This window comes from Carcharodon carcharias, chromosome 8 (genome assembly GCF_017639515.1).
Source record: "Carcharodon carcharias isolate sCarCar2 chromosome 8, sCarCar2.pri, whole genome shotgun sequence".
Taxonomy (NCBI): Eukaryota; Metazoa; Chordata; class Chondrichthyes; order Lamniformes; family Lamnidae; genus Carcharodon; species Carcharodon carcharias.
Window position 1 is genome coordinate 47,861,966 of NC_054474.1, and position 22,538 is coordinate 47,884,503.

The following is a 22,538-nucleotide window of genomic DNA, read 5'->3' on the forward strand; positions in this document are numbered from 1 at the left end:
GCAAAAAATACACAATGTAAAGAAAAAAAACACCCCTATGATTTTTCTCCCGAGTTTGCTTGCAGCTGTGCCCTGAGGTTATTTTAATTCCTGGAGACTCCAAGGTAATCCTGAGGGTTGGCAATCCTATATGTATCCTATAGGTCCACAAGTGCCCTGTGGCAGGCAGATGTCCCTTTTCTCAATAGGCTTATCAGCTCCCACCAACAGAAAGGCTGGAATAAAGGGAACTCTGACATTGGGACTTCCTACCCCTGGCCTCATTGTTTCTGAAGCCACCTGATTTGTAAAGAGTGAATGGAGGCTTCGCCCTTTCCTCAACGCAAGATCATTCCACAATTTGGCACGCTCATGCCTGGATTGCAATAGGAGTACATTGGAATAGCTGAAAAGTTTTGCCCCCAAATTCTTTTGCTAGTTAGACAGTGCATGTGATTTTTGCTTCAGCAGTTAGTAATCCAGAGACCCAGGGTAACGCTCTGGGGACCCGGGTTCGAATCCAGCAATGGCAGCTGGTGGAATTCAAATTCAATAAAAAATCTGGAATTAGAAGTCTAATGATGACCATGAAACCACTGTCAATTGTTGTAAAAGCCCACCTGGTTCACGAGTATCCTTTAGGGAAAAAAATCTACTGTCCTTACCTGGTCTGGCCCATATGTGACTCCAGACCCACAGCAATGCAGTTGACTCTTAAATGCCCTCTGAAATGCAAGCTACTCAGTAGTAACAAACCGCTACAAAGTTTCAAAAAAAAGGAATGAAACTGGATAGACCGCCTGGCATCAACCTAGGCACCAGAAACAACAATGGCAAACTCAAACTCAGCTCTGTCAACCCTGCAAAGTCCTCCTTACTAACTTCTGGGGGCGAGTGCCAAAATTGGGAGAGCTGTTTCACAGACTAGTCAAGCAACAGCCTAACATAGTCATCCACACAGAATCATATCTTACAGATAATGTCCCAGACACCATCATCACCATCCCTGGGTGCGTCCTGTCCCACCAGGATAGACCCAGCAGAGGTGGCCGCACACTGGAATACAGTCAGGAGGCAGTCGCCCTGGGAGTCCTCAACATCGACTGCAGATCCCATGAAGTCTCATGGCATCAGGTCAAACATGGGGAAGGAAACCTCCTGCTGATTACCATGTACTGCCCTCACTCAGCTGATGAATCAGTGCTTCTCCATGTTGAACATCACTTGGAGGAAACATTGACAGTGGCAAAGGTGCAGAATGAACTCTTGGTGATGGACATTGAAGTCCCTCACCCAGAGTGTCTCGGTACCACCACTACTGACCGAGCTGGCTGAGTCCTAAAGGACACAGCTGCTAGACTGGGTCTGAGACAGCTGGTAAGGGAACCAACAAGAGGGAAAAACATACTTGACCCCATCCTCACCAACCTGCCTGTCGCAGATGCATCTGTCCATGACAGTATCAGTAGGGATGACCATCGTAAAGTCGCTGTGGGGATGAAATCCCACCTTTACATTGAGGATGCCCTCCATTGTGTTGTGTGGCACTGCCATCATGCTAAATGATTTCATACAGATCTAACAACTCAAGACTGGGCATCCATGAGGCAATGTGGGCCATCAGCAGCAGCAGAATTGTACTCGAACACAATCTGTAACCTCATGGACCGGCACATCCCCCACTCTATTATTACCATCAAGCCAGGGGGTCAACCCTGGTTCAATGAAGCGTGCAGGATGGCATATCAGGAGCAGCACCAGGCATACCAAAAAATAAGGTGTCAACCTGGTGAAGCTCTACAACACAGAACTACTTGAGTGCCAAACAGCATAAGCAGCAAGTGATAGACAGAGCTAAACAATCCCACAACCAAGGGATCAGATCTAAGCTCTGCAGTCCGGCCACACCAATCATGAATGGTGGTGGGCAATTAAAGAACTCACTGGAAGCGGCGGCTCCATAAATATTCCTATCCTCAATGATGGGGGAGCCCAGCACATCAGTGTAAAAGATAAAAGCAAAAAACTGAGGATGCTGGAAATCCAAAACAAAATCAAAAATACCTGGAAAAACTCAGCAGGTCTGACAGCATCTGTGGAGAGGAACACAGTTAACGTTTCGAGTCCGTATGACTCTTCAACAGAACTAAGGAAAAATAGAAAAGAGGTGAAATATAAGCTGGTTTAAGGGAGGGTGGGACAGGTTGGGCTGGATAGAGGGCCAGTGATAGGTGGAGATAACCAAAAGATGTCATAGACAAAAGGACAAAAACAGGTGTTGAAGCTGGTGATATTATCTAAGGAATATGATAATAAAGGAACAGATAGCCCGAGTGGGGGTGGGGTGGGGGGGGAGCGAAATAGACTATAAGGCAGAGATAAAACAATGGATGGAAATACATTTAAAATTAATGGAAATAGTTGGGCAAAGAAAAATCTATATAAATTATAAGAAAAAAGGGGGATCGGAAAGGGGGTGGGGATGGAGGACAGAGTTCATGATCTAAAATTATTGAACTCAATATTCAGTCTGGAAGGCTGTAAAGTGCCTAGTCGGAAGATGAGGTGCTGTTCCTCCAGTTTGCGTTGAGCTTCACTGGAACAATGCAGCAGGCCAAGGATGGACATGTGGGCATGAGAGCAGGGTGGAATGTTGAAATGTCAAGCTACAGGGAGGTCTAGGTCATGCCTGTGGATGGACCGAAGGTGTTCCGCAAAGCGGTCACCCAGTCTATGTTTGGTCTCTACAATGTAGAGGAAACCAGATTGGGAGCAGCGAATGCAGTAGACTAAATTGAAGGAAGTGCAAGTGAAGTGCTGCTTCACTTGAAAGGAGTGTTTGGGCCCTTGGACGGTGAGAAGAGGGGAAGTAAAGGGGCAGGTGCTGCACCTTCTGCGGTTGCAAGGGAAGGTTGGAGTCATACCTTGCACAAAGGAAAATGGTTGCAAGGATGCATGGGAGGGGGTTGAGGTGTAGGGGGTGATGGAGGAGTGGAGCAGGGTGTCCCGGAGGTAACAATCCCTGCGGAATGACGCTGGGGGGTGGGGGGGGGGTGAAGGGAAGATGCGTTTGGTGGTGGCATCATGCTGGACTTGGCGGAAATGGCGGAGGATGATCTTTTGAATGCAGAGGCTGGTGGGGTGATAAGTTAGGACAAGGGGGACTCTATCATGGTTCTAGGAGGGAGAGGAAGGTGTAAGGGCGGATGCGCGGGAGATGGGCTGGACACGGTTGAGGGCCCTGTCAACTACTGCGGGTGGAAAACCTCGGTTAAGGAAGAAGGAAGACATGTCAGAGGAATTGCTTTTGAAAGTGGCATCATCAGAACAGTTGCGAGGGAGACGAAGAAACTGAGAGAATGGGATGGACTCCTTACAGGAAGCCGGGTGTGAGGAGCTGTAGTCGAGGTAGCTGTGGGAGTTGGTAGGCTTGTAATGAATATTGGTGGACAGTCTATCACCAGAAATTGAGACAGGGAGGACAAGGAAGGGATATGAAGTTTCAAAGATGGACCATGTGAAAATGATGGAGGAGTGGAAATTGGAAGCAAAATTAATAAATTTTTCCAGGTTCAGACGAGAACATGAAGCAGCACGAAGTGCAAAAGATAAGGCTGAAGCATTTGCTATCCATCCATCCTGGCCTCCTCTGGAGGCCTCCACCATCACAGATGCTAGTTTTCAACCAATTCGATTCATTCCATATGATATCAAGAAACAGCTCATGGCACTGGATACTTCAAAAAGGTTATGGGCCCTGACAGTATTCCGGCAATAGTACTGAAGACTTGTGCTCCAGAACTTGCCATGCCCCTAGCCAAGTTGTTCCAGTAAAGCTTCAACACTGGTATCTAGCCGGCCATGTGGACAATTGCCCAGGTATGTCCTGCACACAAAAAGCAAGACAAATCAAATCCAGCCAGTGACCGACCCATCAGTCTACTCTCGATTATCAGTAAAGTAATCGAAGGTGTCATTAACAGTGCTATCAAGCGGCAGTTGCTTAGCAATAACCTGCTCACTGACGCCCAGTTTGGGTTCCGCCAGAGCCACTCAGTTCATGACCTCATTACAGCCTTGGGTCAAACATGGACAAAAGAGCTGAACTCCCGAGGTGAGGTGAGAGTGACTGCCCTTGACATCATGGCCGCATTTGACAAAGTGTGGCATCAAGGAGCCCTAGAAAAACTGGAATCAATGGGAATCAGAGGGAAAGCTCTCCACTGGTTGGAGTCATATACCTTGCACAAAGGAAAATGGTTGTGGTTGTTGGAGGTCAAACGTCTCAGCTCCAGGACATCACCGCAGGAGTTCCTCAGAGTAGTGCCCTCGGCCCAACCATCGTCAGTTGCTTCATCAATGACCTTCCTTCCATCATAAGGTCAGAAGCGGGGACGTTCGCTGGTGATCACACAATGTTCAGCACGGTTCTCAACTCCTCAGATATTGAAGCAGTTCATGTCCAAATGCAGCAAGACCTGGACCATATCCATGCTTGGGCTGACAAGTGGCAAGTAACATTCGTGCCACACAAGTGCCGGGCAATGACAATCTCCAACAAGAGAGGATCTAACCAACAGCCCTTGACTTTCAATAGCATTACCATCACTGAATCCCTCACTATCAACATCCTGGGGGGTTACCATTGACCAGAAGCTGAACTGGACTAGCCATATAAATATTGTGGCTACAAAAGCAGGTCAGAGGAGAGGAATCTTGCGACAAGTGACTCACATCCTACTCCCCAAAGCCTATCTACCTTCTACAAGGCACAAGTCAGGAGTGTGATGGAATACTCCCCGCTTGCCTGGATAAGTGCAGTTCCCACAACACTCAAGAAGCTCGACACTGTCCAGCACAAAGCAGCCTGCTTGACAGGCATCATATCCACAAACATTCACTCCCTCCATCACCGACACACAGTAGCAGCAGTGTGTACCATCTACAAGATGCACTGCCAGAATTCACCAAAGTTCCTTAGACAGCATCCTGCAAACCCACCTCCACGACCATCTAGAAGAACAAGGGCAGCAGATAGATGGGAACACCACCAACTGGAAGTCCCCTCAAAGTCGTGCACCATCCTGACTTGCAATTTATATTGCCATTCCTCCACTGCTGGTGGGTTAAAATCCTGGAACTCCCTTCCTAACAGCACTGTGGGTGTATTTACACCACATAGATGGCAGTGGTTCAAGAAGGCAGCCCCCCACAACCTTCTCAAGGGCAACTCGGGATGGGCAATAAATGCTGGCCCAGCCAGCCAGCGAAGCCCACATCCCATGAATGAATTTTTAAAAATATTATTCACAAATTGCATTAAACAGGTTTCCAAACTTTGTTTTCATCCATTATCTCTGACTTAATGGAGATTATGTAAAATTATTAGAAAAGAGTCCACAAATAAAGATCTCTACTAGATTAATAGAGACAGTGGTTCCAAAATACATCTAGTAGCCATACACCCTGCTGGATTCCATTTTAGTTCAGTGCCCAAGATCAATATTTTAAGTTCACATGTTTAATGACTGCTTTGAACCATTTCCAGGTAACCCTTAGGTGTACTTTACCTGCACATTCTCTTCGGTGACTTCTACTTCAGCAGTGTATATATAATCTATTAGTTTACTTAGTGTATGCCCATCTATGTCTTTTATCTCAACTTTCTTTGCCTTACTTTCAGCCATGTCGCCTGTAAAACAAAAGCAAAACAAAATTACATTAATTGCAGAGGAAATGCATTTTTTAGCAAACAACACACTTTGAGCAAGTCATGTTCAAAAGCTCAAATGATTACAGTGGAATTTGTGCTGATTTGTGGGTCAGACAACTAATCTGAACAAGACTTCCACAGATACATCTTCTAGTCAACTGTATCTTCCATTTTATATATAATCACATTGGATATATAGCACAGAAACAGACTATTTGACTCAACCTACACATTCCAACATTTCTGCCCACCTGATTCTCCTCTCATCCTTCATGACTCGATAAGCATAACTCTCTATTCCCTTATTTGTATGTTCTCTCAGCCACCACCTAAATGGATCTATACGATTTGCCTCAATCACTCCTTACCATTCTCACCGCTGAGTCTGATTTCTTGTTGACTATCTTATATCAATGGCCTCTAGTTCCTGACAAGTGGAAAACAGTGTTTACCTCTATCAAAGCATTTCATAAGTTTAGACCTCTACTAGATCATGCCTCAGGCAAGTGATGAGTGACCCAGCCCATCATCCTTTCATGATAACCTCTCATTTCTAGTATCACCCTTGTAAGTAATTTGTGCACCCTCTCCAGTACCTCCATGCCCTTCTAATAATATGGCAACCAGAACTGTACACAGTACTCCAAGTGTAGTCTAATAAAGGTTTGATACAAATTTAGCACCTCTACTCTTCAATCCTATCCCTCCAGAAATAAACCCTAGTCACAGTCCTAAAGCTGTTGTTTTTTTAAATGGCCTTATTAATCTCTGTCACCCATGACCTGGAATAGTATCATCTTGAAGAAAGTCAGATGCGATGAATTTCCAGTGAAGTAGCAGGTGAAAGAGACATAGGGCCAGATCTTCTGATCAGCAGTGATGCTCCACACTTTGCTGCTGACTGAGGATATTATTGCCTGCTTATCTTTTTGTGCACTTTCAACTGCGACTTCCAATCCTGGCTAGAACGATGAAGCCTCGGCATAGCAATTCAAGAGAAGAGGGGAGTAACACAGAGGTCATGCCCCCTTTTTTATGACATCAGCTGCCATATTCAGGTAAGTTATTGAAGGTCTCAAGTCTTTCAGTGGGGTTAGTGAATGGGTGAGTGAGAGAGTGCGTGTTAGCCGGGTTGGGGAGGGGAGAATGATATTTGGGGTCAGGGCAGGTGAGCAGTTGGATTTGGGATGTGGGGGTGAGGGATTGAGTTGAATTGTTAATCACCAAGTTACACCAGATATTAAACAGTCTAACAATTCTAGGGTAAGTATCAGAGTAAGTAGCATGTATCTAGCCCAAGTGATCAGGTAAGAATCATTTGCAGGGGTCCTGGACAGCACAAATCAGCCCATCGGAAGTTTAAACTTCCCTGGTAATTACACTGCATGTGCGCATGTCAGGACTTCCTGAGGGTCCCAGCATGCATCAGCAGCTTAAGTTCAGTGCATCACAGCTCGCGACACTAGAAGATCTGATCCATGGTGTTTCATGAAGTGGTAGGGGTAGCTATTGACTGAGCCGTGGCCTCTGCTGTTAGTCAGGCAAAATAAAAAGCTCAATTTCAAGCTGCATGAGGATACGCCACAGGCACACAACCAATCTGTCCAAACCTTCTGTTCACCACAGACAAACTAATCTGTTGCTACCCAGTTAGAATATTCTCAAGTCAGAAATTGCAATTGCTTTAACATATAAAATAATCAACATTAAAAATATCCTCCTCCTGTCCTGAAGACATTTATTCATATTTGTCATCTGTTATTTTTAAGTTGCTTATTCATGTGTATGCCTGGATAACAAAGGTCAACAGGCATTAAAACCAAGCCCAATTATATCCTCATCCAATGACCCATTTCCCAGCAGCAGCCATGGAACTATCAGGCAGCTTTGGGAACCCTGGCTGCTTTTAATATCTTCAGAACTAAGAAATACAATAATCATTAGTACCTCTCTGCTACTCTAGACTCTGAGATCAACTTCAGCACTTCATCACAATCTTCAAAACATCCTGGTCTACAGTATGTAGTATCAGAGAGGGAAAGCAAGAGCAGAAGACCCAATTAAAGGCCTTAGTCACTGTTTCTCTCAAGCCAATCGCAATGAGGTGCCCAAGTGTGGTACAGGTGAATTTGGCCCAGCTGAAATTGAGGACTCTTAGGTGGGAAAATTACAGGGAAAGTCTCGTCTCCTAAACCCTGTCAGCATATTAATGTGATGTGGCACTGCAGAGACCTAGGGGAACCTCTTAAAAGTTTAGGCAACTAATCGAAGGCTAATTACAATCCATACTCAAAAAATTTGAAAATTTGGAATTGATGCTGTAACAATTTGTAGTGTATTACTAATAAAATTACATTAACCAATTAAGTGCACAAATTATCAGCATGAAACATGAAAAAAAGGATTGCGTTGTAGAAAACACCATATATACACGCATACTTTTTGTAAACAGTTAGGTAAGCAGCAAGGAATTCTTACCAATAGTTCTGAGATTCAAATATATCTTGTAACTCCAGCATTTATTGATACTTTAGCCTTTGAACATCAGTACTGGCATTAGAATTACCCAACAGTCTACTGGCAGCAGTGCTGGGCAGTACTGATGGATTCTTGACAGAAGTCCTAATCAGATCACAATAAATGTGCATCAATTTAGAAACTATACAGGGTGAAAAGTTATATTCCAGTTGTAAGTGGAATGGCCACATTGTTTTCCCTCACTCTGCAGCAAGTCTGAGGATAAAGGCAGTCTGTGTTGGTGCCAGGTAGACAAAATGGAAATTGACAGGATAACGAGGAGGAAAAAAAGCATGCATCATGTATATAAATCTGTTACAATTACTTCTCTCCACACTCTCTATCACCACCTAGATTTTAATCACAGGATGCTCAGACTTCTGCATCTATGCTATTATTGAATTTTAAAATTATTTTCAGTTTCATAACAAAAGCATTTGCTGTTTATCAATTTTCACATTTATTTTTGTTCAGTTATCACCCACTACATATCATTACTCCAGTTTATTTTCAATAAGAGAATGCACTTAATTAGTACTATTACACAGAATGGGTTTAGCAAGAAATGGAATACTAGAGTCACAATTTTTGGAAGCTTCAGCTTTAACCATGATCAATGAATTACTCACTCATTCAGCAACATGACACAGTTAAATCTGCAAGATTGCTGAATTTACTGTTGTCTCCATGTGGAAGTTAGTGGATTTAGTTCATTCGGTATATTCCCATTAGAAGTAACTCAAGGGAAAAATTATCTTCTGTTGAATCAAAATTCTATCTAATGACAGTGGATTGATAGTAGTTTGATTCATTGGAGTAAACAAGAAGCTCTTCAGTCGCAAGTAGTTGGCAAATCTGCTCTGTCAACTAGAATATAATCTTGGACCCTGTGTCGTCTCCAAACTGATTGCATATTTTTCATGGTCATTTGGACATCAGCCATGAGTCCGTCAGTGGAAAAGGTTCAATGCAGGGCCACAAGAATAATCCCTAGTTTAAAACAACAGGCCATGAGCTAGATTTTTTGATACAAGCATAGCATAGGCTTTAGATAACTTAAGTGTTTAAAATTATGAAAGGAGTAGACCGTCTGTGTGGGCAGACTATTTGAACTAGATGGGAAAAAATAGGAATCAGAGCCCGGTTGAGGGTCCTGCAGGCAGTACCAAACACTGGAGCCTGGGGGCTGGGGGAAGCAGGGATGGGGCGAGGCTCCATTTTGTAAACAGAGTTTCTCATTGTCCAGGTTGAGCAGCCAGAGCTGCAGGCCTGTCAGACTGACTTTAAAAATGCATCCATCAAGTTGATAGTTAAATCCGGTCCGTCAGTGTAAGGTCAATTTCACCAGTTGCTGTGCTGCTGCTTCCGACCATCAGGCAGCTTCATAGATCTGATTTCTTTTTCTTGAAAAGCCCACCAGAAATCCACAAACCTGCCTGAAGGTCAACAGCAGCACAGCAACTGTCAGGAGAGTGTTTTTGCTTAAGAAAAAACGGCAAGTCAAATGGATACGTGCGTGTCTGTGTGCATGTGGGAGGGCGTGGTGGGTAATATGGGAGAGATTGGAGTGGGTGTTGGGGTAGGTAAGAGGGAGGAGTTTGGAGAGGTTTGGTGAGTAGACTAGAGGGAAATGGGGCGCTTGGAGGGGGAGATTGTGGGGATGTTGGAAGGGTGGTTGAAGGGAAGGGTTGGAGGGGAGATTGGAAGGTGTGTTGGGGGGATGTTTGAGGTGGGCTTGTGGGAGGGTAGAATGGGAATTGGGGAGAGGTCAGAGGGGGGTTGCAGAGGGCGTTGGCTACAGAGTTTAATTGTTTTTATAAATATAGTGACATCTTTGTAGCCACTTTCCTAACATCAGTTGATTGCTCTGTGATTAATTATCCTTAGAGGATCTGCATTAGGCCTCCAATTTCACCATTGTTACAGTCACTGCCTACTGCATGCAGGCATAATGAAAGAAAGTTGTGTTGCAGAAACAACTGAGGGCTCCAATGCTTCTCACTGACAGTGGATCACTATATTGGTCAATCATTCCATTTGTTGCTCGGGAGTCATTTGATCTTTCTACCCTGTGAGATTACTGATAAAATAGAATCCAATTACACCCCTCATATGAAGTAATTAAATTGAATAATATCATGCACCCAGACAGAAGAAAATCTTCTTCTACTTTTAAAGAACTGAAACAATCTTGTGCAATTTATATGGGTTACAAGTATTGAATCTTTCCCGCAAATATGAATTTACTGTCACGGTGTCCAAATGCTGCAACGTGCAAAATATGTTAATGAGGGCTGAGGCAGTCACCAAAATCAGTGCTATCGTCTGCTCAAAGTTATATATGACTGACGGGATATTTTCCTGTCAAATTAACCATATTGCACGATGCTGTTAAAGTAAAATTTGTACTTTCTGGTTTGTTTAATAGTCATGGTGGGATCAACCACAGGGCGCACACAAACTAACAGTGAATTATAACATTGTTGCTCTTTAATATTAATGACCTATGCTGATATTTGTAACCAGATGCCAACAATGGACATCATTTTACTAGGCCCTGTAATTTATTAATAAATCTTGAAAGAAGAAAAAGTATCATGCATGATTGAGGGTGAGGGTTAAAGTCGGGGGGGAATAAGAAGCCTGGAAACAGGAGAAGTACAAGGGCCCAAAATTTCTCTCCCAGGCCCTGGGAATCATGGCCCAGATCTCTTGGTCGGTAGCAATGCTGGGCGCATTGCCACTGCCTGAATAGCTCTCTCCAACAAGACGATACTACCTATTCTAGCTGTATCTTCTGATCCTTGCTGAAGCAGAGATGGACCACTGAAGCTTTTCACGTGGAATACTGGCAAGTGTAAGGCGGTCGCGAGAAGGAAAGGATTTGCCCGCTTTTTATGACAATAGTTGCCTTATTCAACTAACTTTTTAAAGGTCTCAATCTTTTAATAAATGAGTTTGGGTAAGCGAATGGCTGAGGTGAGTAGTCAGGTAGCCGTGGGATAGTCGGGTCTGGTCGATTGTGGTGTTCAGTTCACTTATGCTGGCTAATCACCAAGTTTGTGTAACATTTCCAGGGTAAGTATTGTAGGTTAAGTATCCAGGGCTCAAGTACAAAAATCAAAGCTGACATTACAATGCAGTACTGAGTAAGTGTTGCATTGTCAAGATTTGCTGTCTTTCAGGTCAGACGTTAAACAGAGGCCCCTTGTGCCTTCTTGGGTGGATGTAAAAGATCTCTTGATACTATTTTGAAGAAAGGCAGGGTATCCCCAGTGTCCTGGCCAATATTTACCCCTCAATCGATATCACAAAAAACAGATTATTTGGTCATTATCACATTGCTGTTTGATGTGTGCATATTGGCTGCTGTGTTTCCTATATTACAGTGACAACAATTCAAAAAGTACTTAATTGGCTGTAAGGCACTTTGAGACATCCAGTGGTGAAAAGTGCTATATAAATGCAAGTCCTTATTTCATAACACTAGGAGCCATGATACTTTCTTGCCTTGTGACTATTTGGACAGACTTAAATGAAGTAGGTAATTTGTTTCTGCCCGGCTTTGTGTATTTTGGGCATGTACAATGATAAAGCAATTCTGATACATATTTCAGAAATAAAAATAGAAAATGCTTAAAACTCTCAGCAAGTCAGGCAGCAACTGTGGAGAGGGGAAGGTTGGGTTAGCATTTCAGGTCAATGATATTTCATCAAAGTCCAAGAAAAAAGACAGCACTCTGACAAGGCAGCACTTCCTCAGCACTGCACTGGACCTTGAGCCTAGATTATATTTCATTTCAGATCCATTTCAGTTGAGTACCACTTGGTGTGAGGATCAAAGCTACATTATAAAAAGCTGACCAAAGGAAAAAGAGTACATTAAATCTGCTTATTTTGACAGATCACTCTTCACTATTGAATCCTAATACACAGGAAATTACATAAAAAATGAGAAATCTCCCATGCAACTGCCCAGAAGTCCTGAACCTACTCAGTCCCAGATCCAGTCACATGCCTTCTCAGTTGTCATATAACTACCAGTGACAACAACCCAACTTCAAATGATGTAGCTAGAGCTCTCTTAGAAGCTCAGTGGGTCAGGATCATAGCTAGAGCACAAGAGTCCAATCTACCTTGACTAGGAAGGAGGGTTTATGGGGAGGGCTCCTGGAAGCTTTATAGGCTGGTGCCAGGAAACAGAGATGAGATCGAAGAACTTTTGAGATTCCAAACCTTTTGCAATTCACATCACAGAAGGGGCAAGCAGAATTTGGTGACCCAGTGCTCTTGAGGGGTGAAAAAGTATGGCAGTCTATTGAGGTTGAAATAGGAGCCAGTCTGGGGAGCGATGGCACACAAAATGAATTCAAAGTGTCCCTGTTACCGGGGTCACTTAATTTCCATGGACCAATATGGATACCCAGATCCATTCCTTTTAATAAGACGCAGGGTGAGATAGTAAAAGAAAGAAAGATAGGCATGAAACAAGAAGTTCAAAAAGCAGCCCTAACTACACCTTTAAGGCCTTCTGATGTTTTTGTTCCATCGCAAAGTACTTCCCTGATCAGTAGTCAAAGAGGCTAAACAATATAACACAACCATTCAATCAGAAAGGTTTCAGTTCTAGGACCAGGGGACACAGATTTAAGATTTTGGCCGAGAGATGCAGGGAGGGATGCGACGAACAACTTTTTTATGCAGCAAGTGGTAACTGCCTGGAACTCGCTGCCCAGGAAGGTGGTGGAAGTGGAGATGAAAAATGATTTCAAAAGGAAAATGGATGGATACTTGAGAGAATTAAAGTTGCAGGGTTGGGGGAATAGGAGTAACTGGATTTCTCTACAGAGAGCTGGCATGGACTTGATGGGCTAAATAGTCTCCTTCTGTGCTGCAATGAATCTACTCCTGGTCAATTCTAAATTAATTGATCACAACTGTGAAGATGGCTAGGTTTTCACAGCTGGATCTCACAATTGAGCAAAAGGGAGAGGGTGAGGATGGAAAATCGTCTGTACATTGAGACATGGATATGATACTTCCCACTGCTGAACAGCCTGTCCACACTCACCATTCCAGGCTGACACAGGGAAGAATGACCACTTGGGCAAGGTAAAGAAGGTTGTCAGTGTTTTGAAACAATATCCCAGTGGAAGTCAGTACCTTTTAGGACAGGAGAAAATGTTAAACAAAACTCAATATGGGGCTTTGACATCTGCCATTGCTGCTTCTCAGCTCAGCTTGCAACTTCATAGGTGAATCAACACATTTTCTCCTTTCCTGTGAAGAAGTTCCAAGCCTTCAATCAGCACCTCCCTCACTGGCATGGCTAGATCAGGGATTCACCAGTGGAGAACAATGTGTGATTTTGTGCTTCTTCTATTTTTCAATAATTTTCTCTGCTCCTCCTCTTAAGGCATTGACTCCTTGCAATTTATGGTTCCACTGATGTCAATGCCATCCAGTACTTTCCTCACGTGTGCATTATTCATACTGTCAGAATTTTCACATCAGTCAAGTGTTTGATAGCAGGAGGCATCCTGTCTTCATTTATACATGTAACTGGACGTTGATCAGAAGCAGTAACCCCGATTGATCTTCCCCTTGCTGCCCAGAAACGCATGCGCTACAGGCAATTGCAACCCCTCGCCAGTGTAATGTGGGATATGCTGAGTTTGGCTCACCCTAGAATTCCAATATCAGTTCTAGAGCATTATTTTGTTTTCATTAGTGAACAAGCAAGCACAATCAGCTCCAATCCATAGTTGTGATAAATTAATATCCCCCAGAGGCAAAGTAAAGTGTCCATGAGGAGCTAACAAGCACCTGACTGCTCTTGTGGCCAAAACATATTCTAGAATATTGTGGTAAAATCTCAACAAAAATGACAAAGCATTTAATAATTACATAAAAAGACAGATAAGTACCTGTAAACATGGCGCAGAAATAAGGGCTGCAGGCTGCCAGGACAATACGATGCGCTTCAATTTCCACATCCTCAGCAACAATGGTCACATCACATAGTGTGCTTTTACTGCAAGTTTACCAAATAATCTGTTAGAATTCATATTTATAGAACAGATCACAACAGAAACGTGGCATTTGGGATTAAGGCCAGAGTTTAGCATCAGAGATTTAATCAGGGGCAGAAACAAGCAGAGCCACTATCAATCAGGAGTGAAGAGGAAGAAGAGAAGAAACTTCTTAGGGGAAGGGAAGGAAAGCAGCAAAAATTCTTCTGTTCCTAACTTTTGAGAGGAAGGTTCCTGACAATCATTTTATCTTGCACTGTTCAAAGACAGAAGAGACTAAGGCACAAAGGCAGAAATTAAGTTGGGGTGGGTGTTAGGTTCAACACTGCATGCATTTTGCAACTCTGCCTTTATTTTTTTAAAGTTTACTGCATGATGTGATAATTCAATAAATAACAAGATATGATTCTACTTCATTGAATCAGAACGACTCTACACAAATTGTAAGCCTTTACTTATATTGCTTACAGTCCAAATCCCTTCAATCTAGCTTCTGTACCTCCCATAGCACAGACCACCTTAACAAAGCCTACATAGAATATTTTGTGTCTGCAACCGTAGCGTGTTACCCCTGCTTTTCCTTCTACATCAAATATTCCATCCTGCTCTACTGTGGTCCACCTGCAGGACCATCCTCAGTTGGTTACACACTAAATAAAGCTAGCTTCTCCTCAAACTCAAAATGGTTAGCTTGAGAACTCAAGGTCCTAACCTTGACCCTCACCCTGCCATTCCTTTCCCTCTTTTATACATTGCTCTGCTGTCGGCGTATGAAAGGATGACAACACTCAGCTCTCTCTCTCTCACGCTCCACAACCACATGTTTCAGCTTCCTTCTCTGACATCAAGCCTTGGATGAGCCAGAACCTTTTCCAATGAAGTAACTCCTGCAGAAACTCCATGCTTTTCCTTGGCTGCTGTCCAGCTATACTAGCTAGTACACTACCCGAATGTTCTGTTCATGCCTTAACAGAGTTTCAAACCCCATATTTTATCCATCATCAAGATCCCTCACACGGACCTCTTATCACCAACTAGGGTATTATTCTACTCCCATGGACATCCTGTACTGCCCCTAGACCTGTTTACCCATTGTTCCTGTCCTTGATGACCTCCATTCACTTCCCATCTACCAATACATTGAATTGAAAATGCTTGTACTTATTTACAAGTACTTCCATGCCTTTGTTGTCCACTCACTTTCATAAACGCAACAAGTTCTACATCCCAGACATTGACCTCTGATGCATCCTGAGAATCTCTCCCTATCCTACTGCACCACTTGTTGTCTGCAGCGTATGTCACCCCATTCTCTTGGACACTTGCATTAAATCTCCTTCAACTTGTTACACATGTTCCTACTTTCAAAAACCTCCTCAAAACTTATCTTTTCAACCATGTTTTTGATGAGTTCTCCTAACTAATTTACATTGCAGCATTGCTTCATTTCTGCCTTATGGCAGTTACTGTGTTAAAAGGTGCTGATCAATGGTTGTGTTGATTATGGTGACAGGAGACAATTAGTACAGGGATGACAGCAATCCTATATATTTGTGCATCTTCTTAGATTAGGCAAATCTGTTGTATTATTGTTTAAAAAGGCAAGCAGCCTAACTACAGAAGAGAACATTCCCCATTTCCACTACTGTTAAAATGCAGAGTATTTTCAAAATAAATGCCATTTTGTGTAAAGCATTTATACATTAAGTCACAGGTTGTTGTATTTCTACAACTTATCTTCCTCCCTGCACCATATCCTACAGTCTATCATCAGTCATGGGTCTTCACCTATAGAATTTACTCAACATATTCTTCAATTTGGTGCTATTCCTTATATAGTTAAGCAATATATATTGTCATATATCTGGGGCAATAAACAGTGATGATTGTTCCAGTAAACATTGCTTCTTGTATATGAGATTTGAAATGGCTGTTTTGTAATGACACATCTGTGGACCACACAGTACAGCAGTTAACAAAAAATGAAGAACTGCAGGGACTGAGTGAGAACTGGGGTGGTTGGGCAGATTCCATTTCTAAAGTGGCTGGTGTCCGTTGAAAAATTCAGCTGGGTTTTAATTGATCAGTTGTGCATATTACTAATGCCACCATTGTGTATTTGTAAATCTGTAAAAGTCAACAGACCATTTTTTTTTTAATGCTTCACTCAGATCAGGTCAGTACTTCACCAATGTTAGAGTTAAATAATTTGAAGATGAGACTGAAAATACTGCCTTTGAGAGCAAAACTCACCATATCAGCAATCTCCATTGCACCCATTTTGGCACATTCACACTTGCAGTGGGTGGAGGGGAAAGAAATGAGGTGAAAGAGCAAATGTTGCATTCAGAATTCTGACTATTCCCTGGTTACGCATTAAGCTGTCCTTATTTCTGCAAGTTAGAAGTGACTACATCATGTACACCTGGCTGGGAGTAGGAGCCAGTATAACAAAGAAAGACACCAAGGCCTTGAGAGCCCTAGTTAAAAAAAATCTGCATTAATCCAAATTGAAATATGACAACAACTTGCATTTATTGGCACTTTTAATGTAGTTAATTGTCACAAAGCGTTATCAAACAAAATTTAACAGAGCCAGACATGGAAATACTAGGACAGTTGACCAAGGAAACATTAGGACAGGAAACCAAGTATTGTCAGAAGAGGTAGGTTTTAAGGACCGTCTTAAAAGGAGAAGGGCAGAGGGGCAGAGGGGCAGCAAGGGAATTACAAAGCTTAGGGCTTCAATAGCTAAATTTGAAATTTAAAAAGTTTTTGATAAATGAAATAATGCAGATGGGTACTGATACAGATTGACTGGAACACAACGTAATTGGTCAAACATGATTGTATTTGAAACTGTCCAGTTTAACCTGTAAAGGGGGAAGGAAACAAAAAATGTAATTCGCTAACCACAATTCAATTTATAGGAACATAGGAGGAGGAGGAGTAGGCCATTTGATTTGGTTGTGGTCTCGCCTCTACTTTCCTGCCTGCCTCCCATAACCCTTACCTAACAAAAATCTAACTCTGCCTTGAGTAAATTCAAAGACGCAGCCTCCACTACTTTCTGGGGAAGAGAATTCCACACACCAATAACACTTTGTCTTATATCGGAAACCTCTTATTTTCAAACTATATCCCCCAGTTCTGGTCCCCACAAGAGGAGCAAACTACAATAACACTGAAGGTGGTAAAATTAGCTTACTTGTAAGATCATTCTTTTACCTGGTTGACTTAAGATTCACTTCAGATAATAGCATTTTCATATTTTGAAACAAAAATATCCAAAATAAATTGGCATGTGAATGAAGTAATCAGAATAACTAATTTGCCCAACCCTAGATAAATTGTGTGAATTAACTTTTTTACCTCAGTAATATTCAATTTAAACAATTCAAGAAATTGGTGTGACCCTCTTTTCGCAATAAAATCAATTGATCAGCAGAACCTAATCCTGAATCCCTGAACAATGTGCGTTTTAGATGTGTGGGAGACAAAATTCAAGTATTTGTCTATTTTTGGATCGATAGCTGGTCTCGTAAATCCTATCACAATACTCTAAATCTAGTCCAGATACATAAATTTAAAAGCCAGGTCCAGTTAAAATATTTGAACCCTGCCTAAATCAATACAAATATTGTAAGGTTTTGTCAGATTGTCTTCAAGGGTTACAAATTACAGGAAGGAATCAAGCCACACAATTTAAGCATAAATAATGCTGTGTGAATGGTTCAGTTGTGTCTATGACTCACAGCTCCTTTATAGAGTTGTCAGTAATTTAAATCCACGAAGCTCCTGCAACTGTTTTAGAGTACTTGGAGTAAGCTGCATTGTTTAAATTAGAGAGAATCAATTTGATTTTTTTAGGAGCTAAGTCAAGTCAGTGTAGCTCCCAAGGTATTGAGACATAGAAGAAAATAGAATTAAAAGTACTAATTCAAAATAATAATTTAGTACAAAAATTGTATGTTATTTTCCAGTTGAAGAGAAATCATATAATTTCTATTGCAAATATATGTTTTAATCACTGCTATTTATTTACTATGCACTTAGTGAAATAGTTTTAAGTCTGAAACAAAGTCTGATGTAATACTCTACTACTTTTCAAAAAAGAAAGAAAGATGCTGTTAAGGCTTAGAATAATTCCAGTAGCTAAAGTAATTAATGGAAAGGTTTTGCTGTTTGTTAACCCAGGCACATTACCAAAAATCTACCTGGATATTAAGGCTAGCGAAGATGCTCTGAAGGTCATAGGGTATTAAAAATCATCCTGGAGAATGATGTAAAACAAAGTTAAAAAAAAATCCAAACGGGTAACATCCCGAAAATACAACATCCTGCTGGTAGCAATATTGATCCAGAATGCTGAAAAAACCAACTGTTTACACAGAAAGATGAACTAGACTGCCAATGACTTGATTGTACCCAGTCAATATAAATGGAAAAAGAAGCTTATTCTGCAGAGGAGCACTATTACTGATAGTTGTTCACCTGTAGATTTTTGAAAACAATTGCTATGTAAAATATCCTTATAAACTGAATCACTACAGAGTTTTTTCTCATCTATTTCATTCAAAATGGGCCATTCAGGTTAAAAAAATAAATGGACTCTCTAGGAGAGTTCAAGGTAAAAAAAAAATAAGAAAATAATAGGATGAATTACTCGGAGATAACCAGCAATGTTGGCAGAATTCTCGGAACCAGTATGTCTTCTGCACGTGAGAATGGCATTGAGATCTGAGCTGGGGAGAAGAGAAGAGAGAGTGATCTAAGACTGACAAGGAGAAGCGATTCAAACTCAGGAAGGAAAAGTATTCTTTAAAACGTTACCTTCGCAGCTCATTCATGACTTTGAAGGCTTTCATCATATGAAAAGAATTCATAGGAACCGGGGCCTGATCCTTATCATCTTCATTCAGCTCCACAGTTCGTGCTGGTGAGGACTTGGCATTGCTGTTTATATAAATGTGAAAATATATATTTAGAGAGAAGTGAAAAACAAAATAAGAATTTACAAAGATCATAATTAAAGGGGTAGCATTTTTATCACAAGAAGGGAAAAGTGTTCCAACTGCCAAATGTCAGTTTTATCAGGATGGCACTTTTATGACAAGGTAATTATGTGGCAAAAAACAGTGACTATAACAGCAATTCCCATTTATATATTTAAAATATAAAATGTCCACCAGTGTTGATAATATTTTCAGTGTTTTTAGAAACGATAGCCATATTTTAAATGCCTCTGCCATTCTCCAAATTAACTCTCACATCGGTTAGTAATGGTTGCATATACTGATGAACTGAGCCAAGAAAAGACTCAAAATTGAAACGAATCAACTGTATGAAATTCACAATTTTTGCAAAACCACACAAAATGAAAAAGGCTGGTCTATTCTCAGGTAGTAAGGAAATATGCTGTTGAGCAAAATGATCATCAGGGCTTAATACTTTCATAGAGTCAAAGTAAATTATGGCACTTAAGGGGGGCCATTCAGCCCATTAAATTCATGCTGGCTCTCAGTGGTGTTATTCAGTCAATCCTATTCCCTTGCTCCATCTCCATAGCTCTGCAAGTTTATTTTCCTCAAATGCCCATCCAATTTACTTTTGAAATCATTGATAGTCTCTGCTTCCAACTCCCTCATTGCAAGTTCCAGGTTATTGCCGCTCGCTGTGGAAAAATGTTCTCTCTCATAGTATCCCCTGCAATTCTCGACCAAAACCTGAAATGTGTCCCCCCAGTCCTGTACCAGCAGCTAATGGGAACAGTTTTTCATTGCCTACCTTACCCAAAACATGTCATATTTGTACACCTCTATCAAATCTCCCTTCAATTTTCTTTGCTCCAAGGTGATCCCAGCTTCTTCAACCAAACCTTATAGTTAAAACACCCCATCCCTGAAACCAAAATCAATTAGATTAGCAAAGCGCAATCTGCCTTTTAAAAATCCGTGTCGGGTCTCCTTAATTAACTGAAACTTCACCAAGTGCCTGTTGATTTTTTTTTTCCCTGATTATAGTTTCTAAAACCTTACCTACCACTGATGTTAAACTAACTGGCCTGTATTTGCTAGGACTATCCTTACACCCTTTTTTGCCACTTTCCAATCCTCAGGAACATCCCCTGTATCTATGGCAAACCCTTCCATTACCTCCACACCCTCACTTCCTTTAGTAATATGGATGCAAGCCATCTGCAGGCAACGTATCCACTGGAAGCATAGCCAGCCTTTCTGGTACCACCTCCCTCTCAATTTTCAGCCCATCCATTACCTCTCCACTTCTACTGATATTTTGTCAGATTCATCTTCCTTAGTAAATACCAATACAAAGCACTCGATAAATATTCTAGGCTTGCCCTGTGCCTCTAAGGGTATATCACCCTCTTTGTCCTTAATGGGACCCAGTACTTACTTCTTGCTTATTATTTACACGCTATTATTACTTATGTTGACTGTCATTCTATTCTTGTACTCTCTCTTGGCCAGTCTTATTTTCCTCATCACTTCCCCTCATCTGCTCCCATCTAATTTGGAACTATTCCCTCCTCTAGTACTGTTCAACACTCACTTTATTTACCTTATTCTTCTTTTCCACTTTTATATGCTGGTGCCCATCCCCCTGCCAATTTAGTTTAAACTCTTCCCAACACAATAGTGAACCTCCGCACAAAGACATTGGTCCCAGTCCTGCTGAGGTGCCACCTGTCCCTTTTGAATAGGTGCCCTCAGCCCCAGAACTGGTCCAAAGCCCCAAGTATCTGAAGCCCTCCCTACTGCACCTCAAGCCACACATAGATCTTCCCTATCTTTCTATTTTCCAGAGATTACTACCTTTGGAGGTCCTACTTCTTAACTTCCTCCTGACCTTCTGAAAATCTGGCCATTGGACCTCAATACCTGCCTTCTCTATGTCATTGGTATCAACGTGTTCCACAACTTCTGGCTCACACCCTTCTCCCTGCAGAACATTCTGCACCTTCTCTGTAATGTGCTTTACCATGGCACCTGGTAGAAAAGACACCATGTGGGACTCTCAATGACAGTTACAGAAATGCCTGTCTGTCCTCCTGAATATGGAATCTCCTGTAACAAATGCATTTCTACACTTTTGCTGTTCCCTCCTGTGCAGTACTGTGCCCACTGGTGTCAGGGTCTGGACTACATGCATTCAAGGTATTGTTGCTGCCAGCAGCTCCAATGCTGAGCATCTATTTAAGAGCAGCAGACACCATGAAGATTCCTGTACTTCCTGCCTCCTCCTACTCTTCCTTATGGCCACCCATTTACTATCCTGAACTCTTACTGTCTGTGGCAGTGACTTTCTCAGCCATTTATCATTTGTACCAGATAATTGATCCAAAATGTTGACAACTGATATTTAGTAAAGACCCACAATACTTCAGTTTCATGATCAACTTATAAATATTCTAAAGGTGGCTACATAACTTCTCAAAGCCAAATAAGTATAAAAATCAAGGTAAAGGCAATTGAAATGTTGCGACTACTTACAACTCCTAATCAAATAACTTTCTGCAAATATTGTTTATAATATAGAAAAAAAAGGCACTTTAAGTTGTAACTTTTTTCCTTCTTCATAATACTTACAATAAGTTAGTGCTCACAAAGGCAGAACAAATTCCCAGAACGCTGAATCAATTAACTGGAAAATGCTAAGTTCGTAGAAATTGCAATAAAATATTTCCAAGTTATTAAGGTTAGACTAACCTTTGAGGAAACAGTTATTTGCATAGCCTAACATAATCCTTTTGGAAAGGAAACCAGAATCTGCCTTCTCGAAGTCTTTGTTGGCAAAGAAACTAATACAAGTAGAAGGACATTCATTGTGTCTTTACAAAGGGAACATAGAGCCTGCTGAAATAAAGCCATCTACAATGTTAAGATTGTAAGAAATCAAATCAGTTGTAGTTTTTAGTGAGTGTCAACTCCTAACCACATATGTTCCATGTCACATCTGCTCTAACATAAAATTTCGGCTCATTACATCATGCTCATCTGCTGAAAGCTGGTTCGAGAGAAATTCACAGGCACACGAAGATGTCAACTTATTTTTTGTCTTTTTCTCAGCACTTTCACACCCCCAGTATCACATCCCGCCCACCACCACCCCCTAAACGCCAGTCCTGAATTAACTGACTCTTTTGGGACAGCTTCATGGAACAGAACTGCCTTCAGTATCCTACCCAAGTGATTATTATTCATGCGTGAACATACATAGTGAGTGTTGGCAGGGGGCATTATAATCAAGTCAGATCTTTTGTACATGTAACCTCA

At 41.6% G+C, this 22,538-nt stretch overlaps 1 protein-coding gene across 8 annotated transcripts in view; it reads right to left on the reverse strand.

The window, feature by feature from the left end:
* LOC121281092 (kelch-like protein 3) overlaps positions 1 to 22,538 on the reverse strand; it is a 178,176-nt gene that overhangs the window by 117,359 nt on the left and 38,279 nt on the right. For 4 of the 8 annotated variants that reach the window (XR_005943812.1, XR_005943813.1, XM_041193755.1 and 1 more), the window contains 3 exons: positions 19,075 to 19,197; positions 14,137 to 14,243; positions 5,550 to 5,671 (listed from right to left, as the gene is read on the reverse strand). Coding sequence is in view for 6 of the 8 variants with exons in the window: in XM_041193755.1 (XP_041049689.1) it covers positions 5,550 to 5,671; positions 14,137 to 14,243; positions 19,075 to 19,197 (352 nt within the window). In the remaining 2 variants the exon portion in view is untranslated. Of the gene's footprint in view, positions 1 to 5,549; positions 5,672 to 8,170; positions 8,300 to 14,136; positions 14,244 to 18,907; positions 18,987 to 19,074; positions 19,198 to 22,538 lie in introns of those variants that run through there. The other 4 variants (XM_041193757.1, XM_041193758.1, XM_041193760.1 and 1 more) reach the window with 4 other exon arrangements.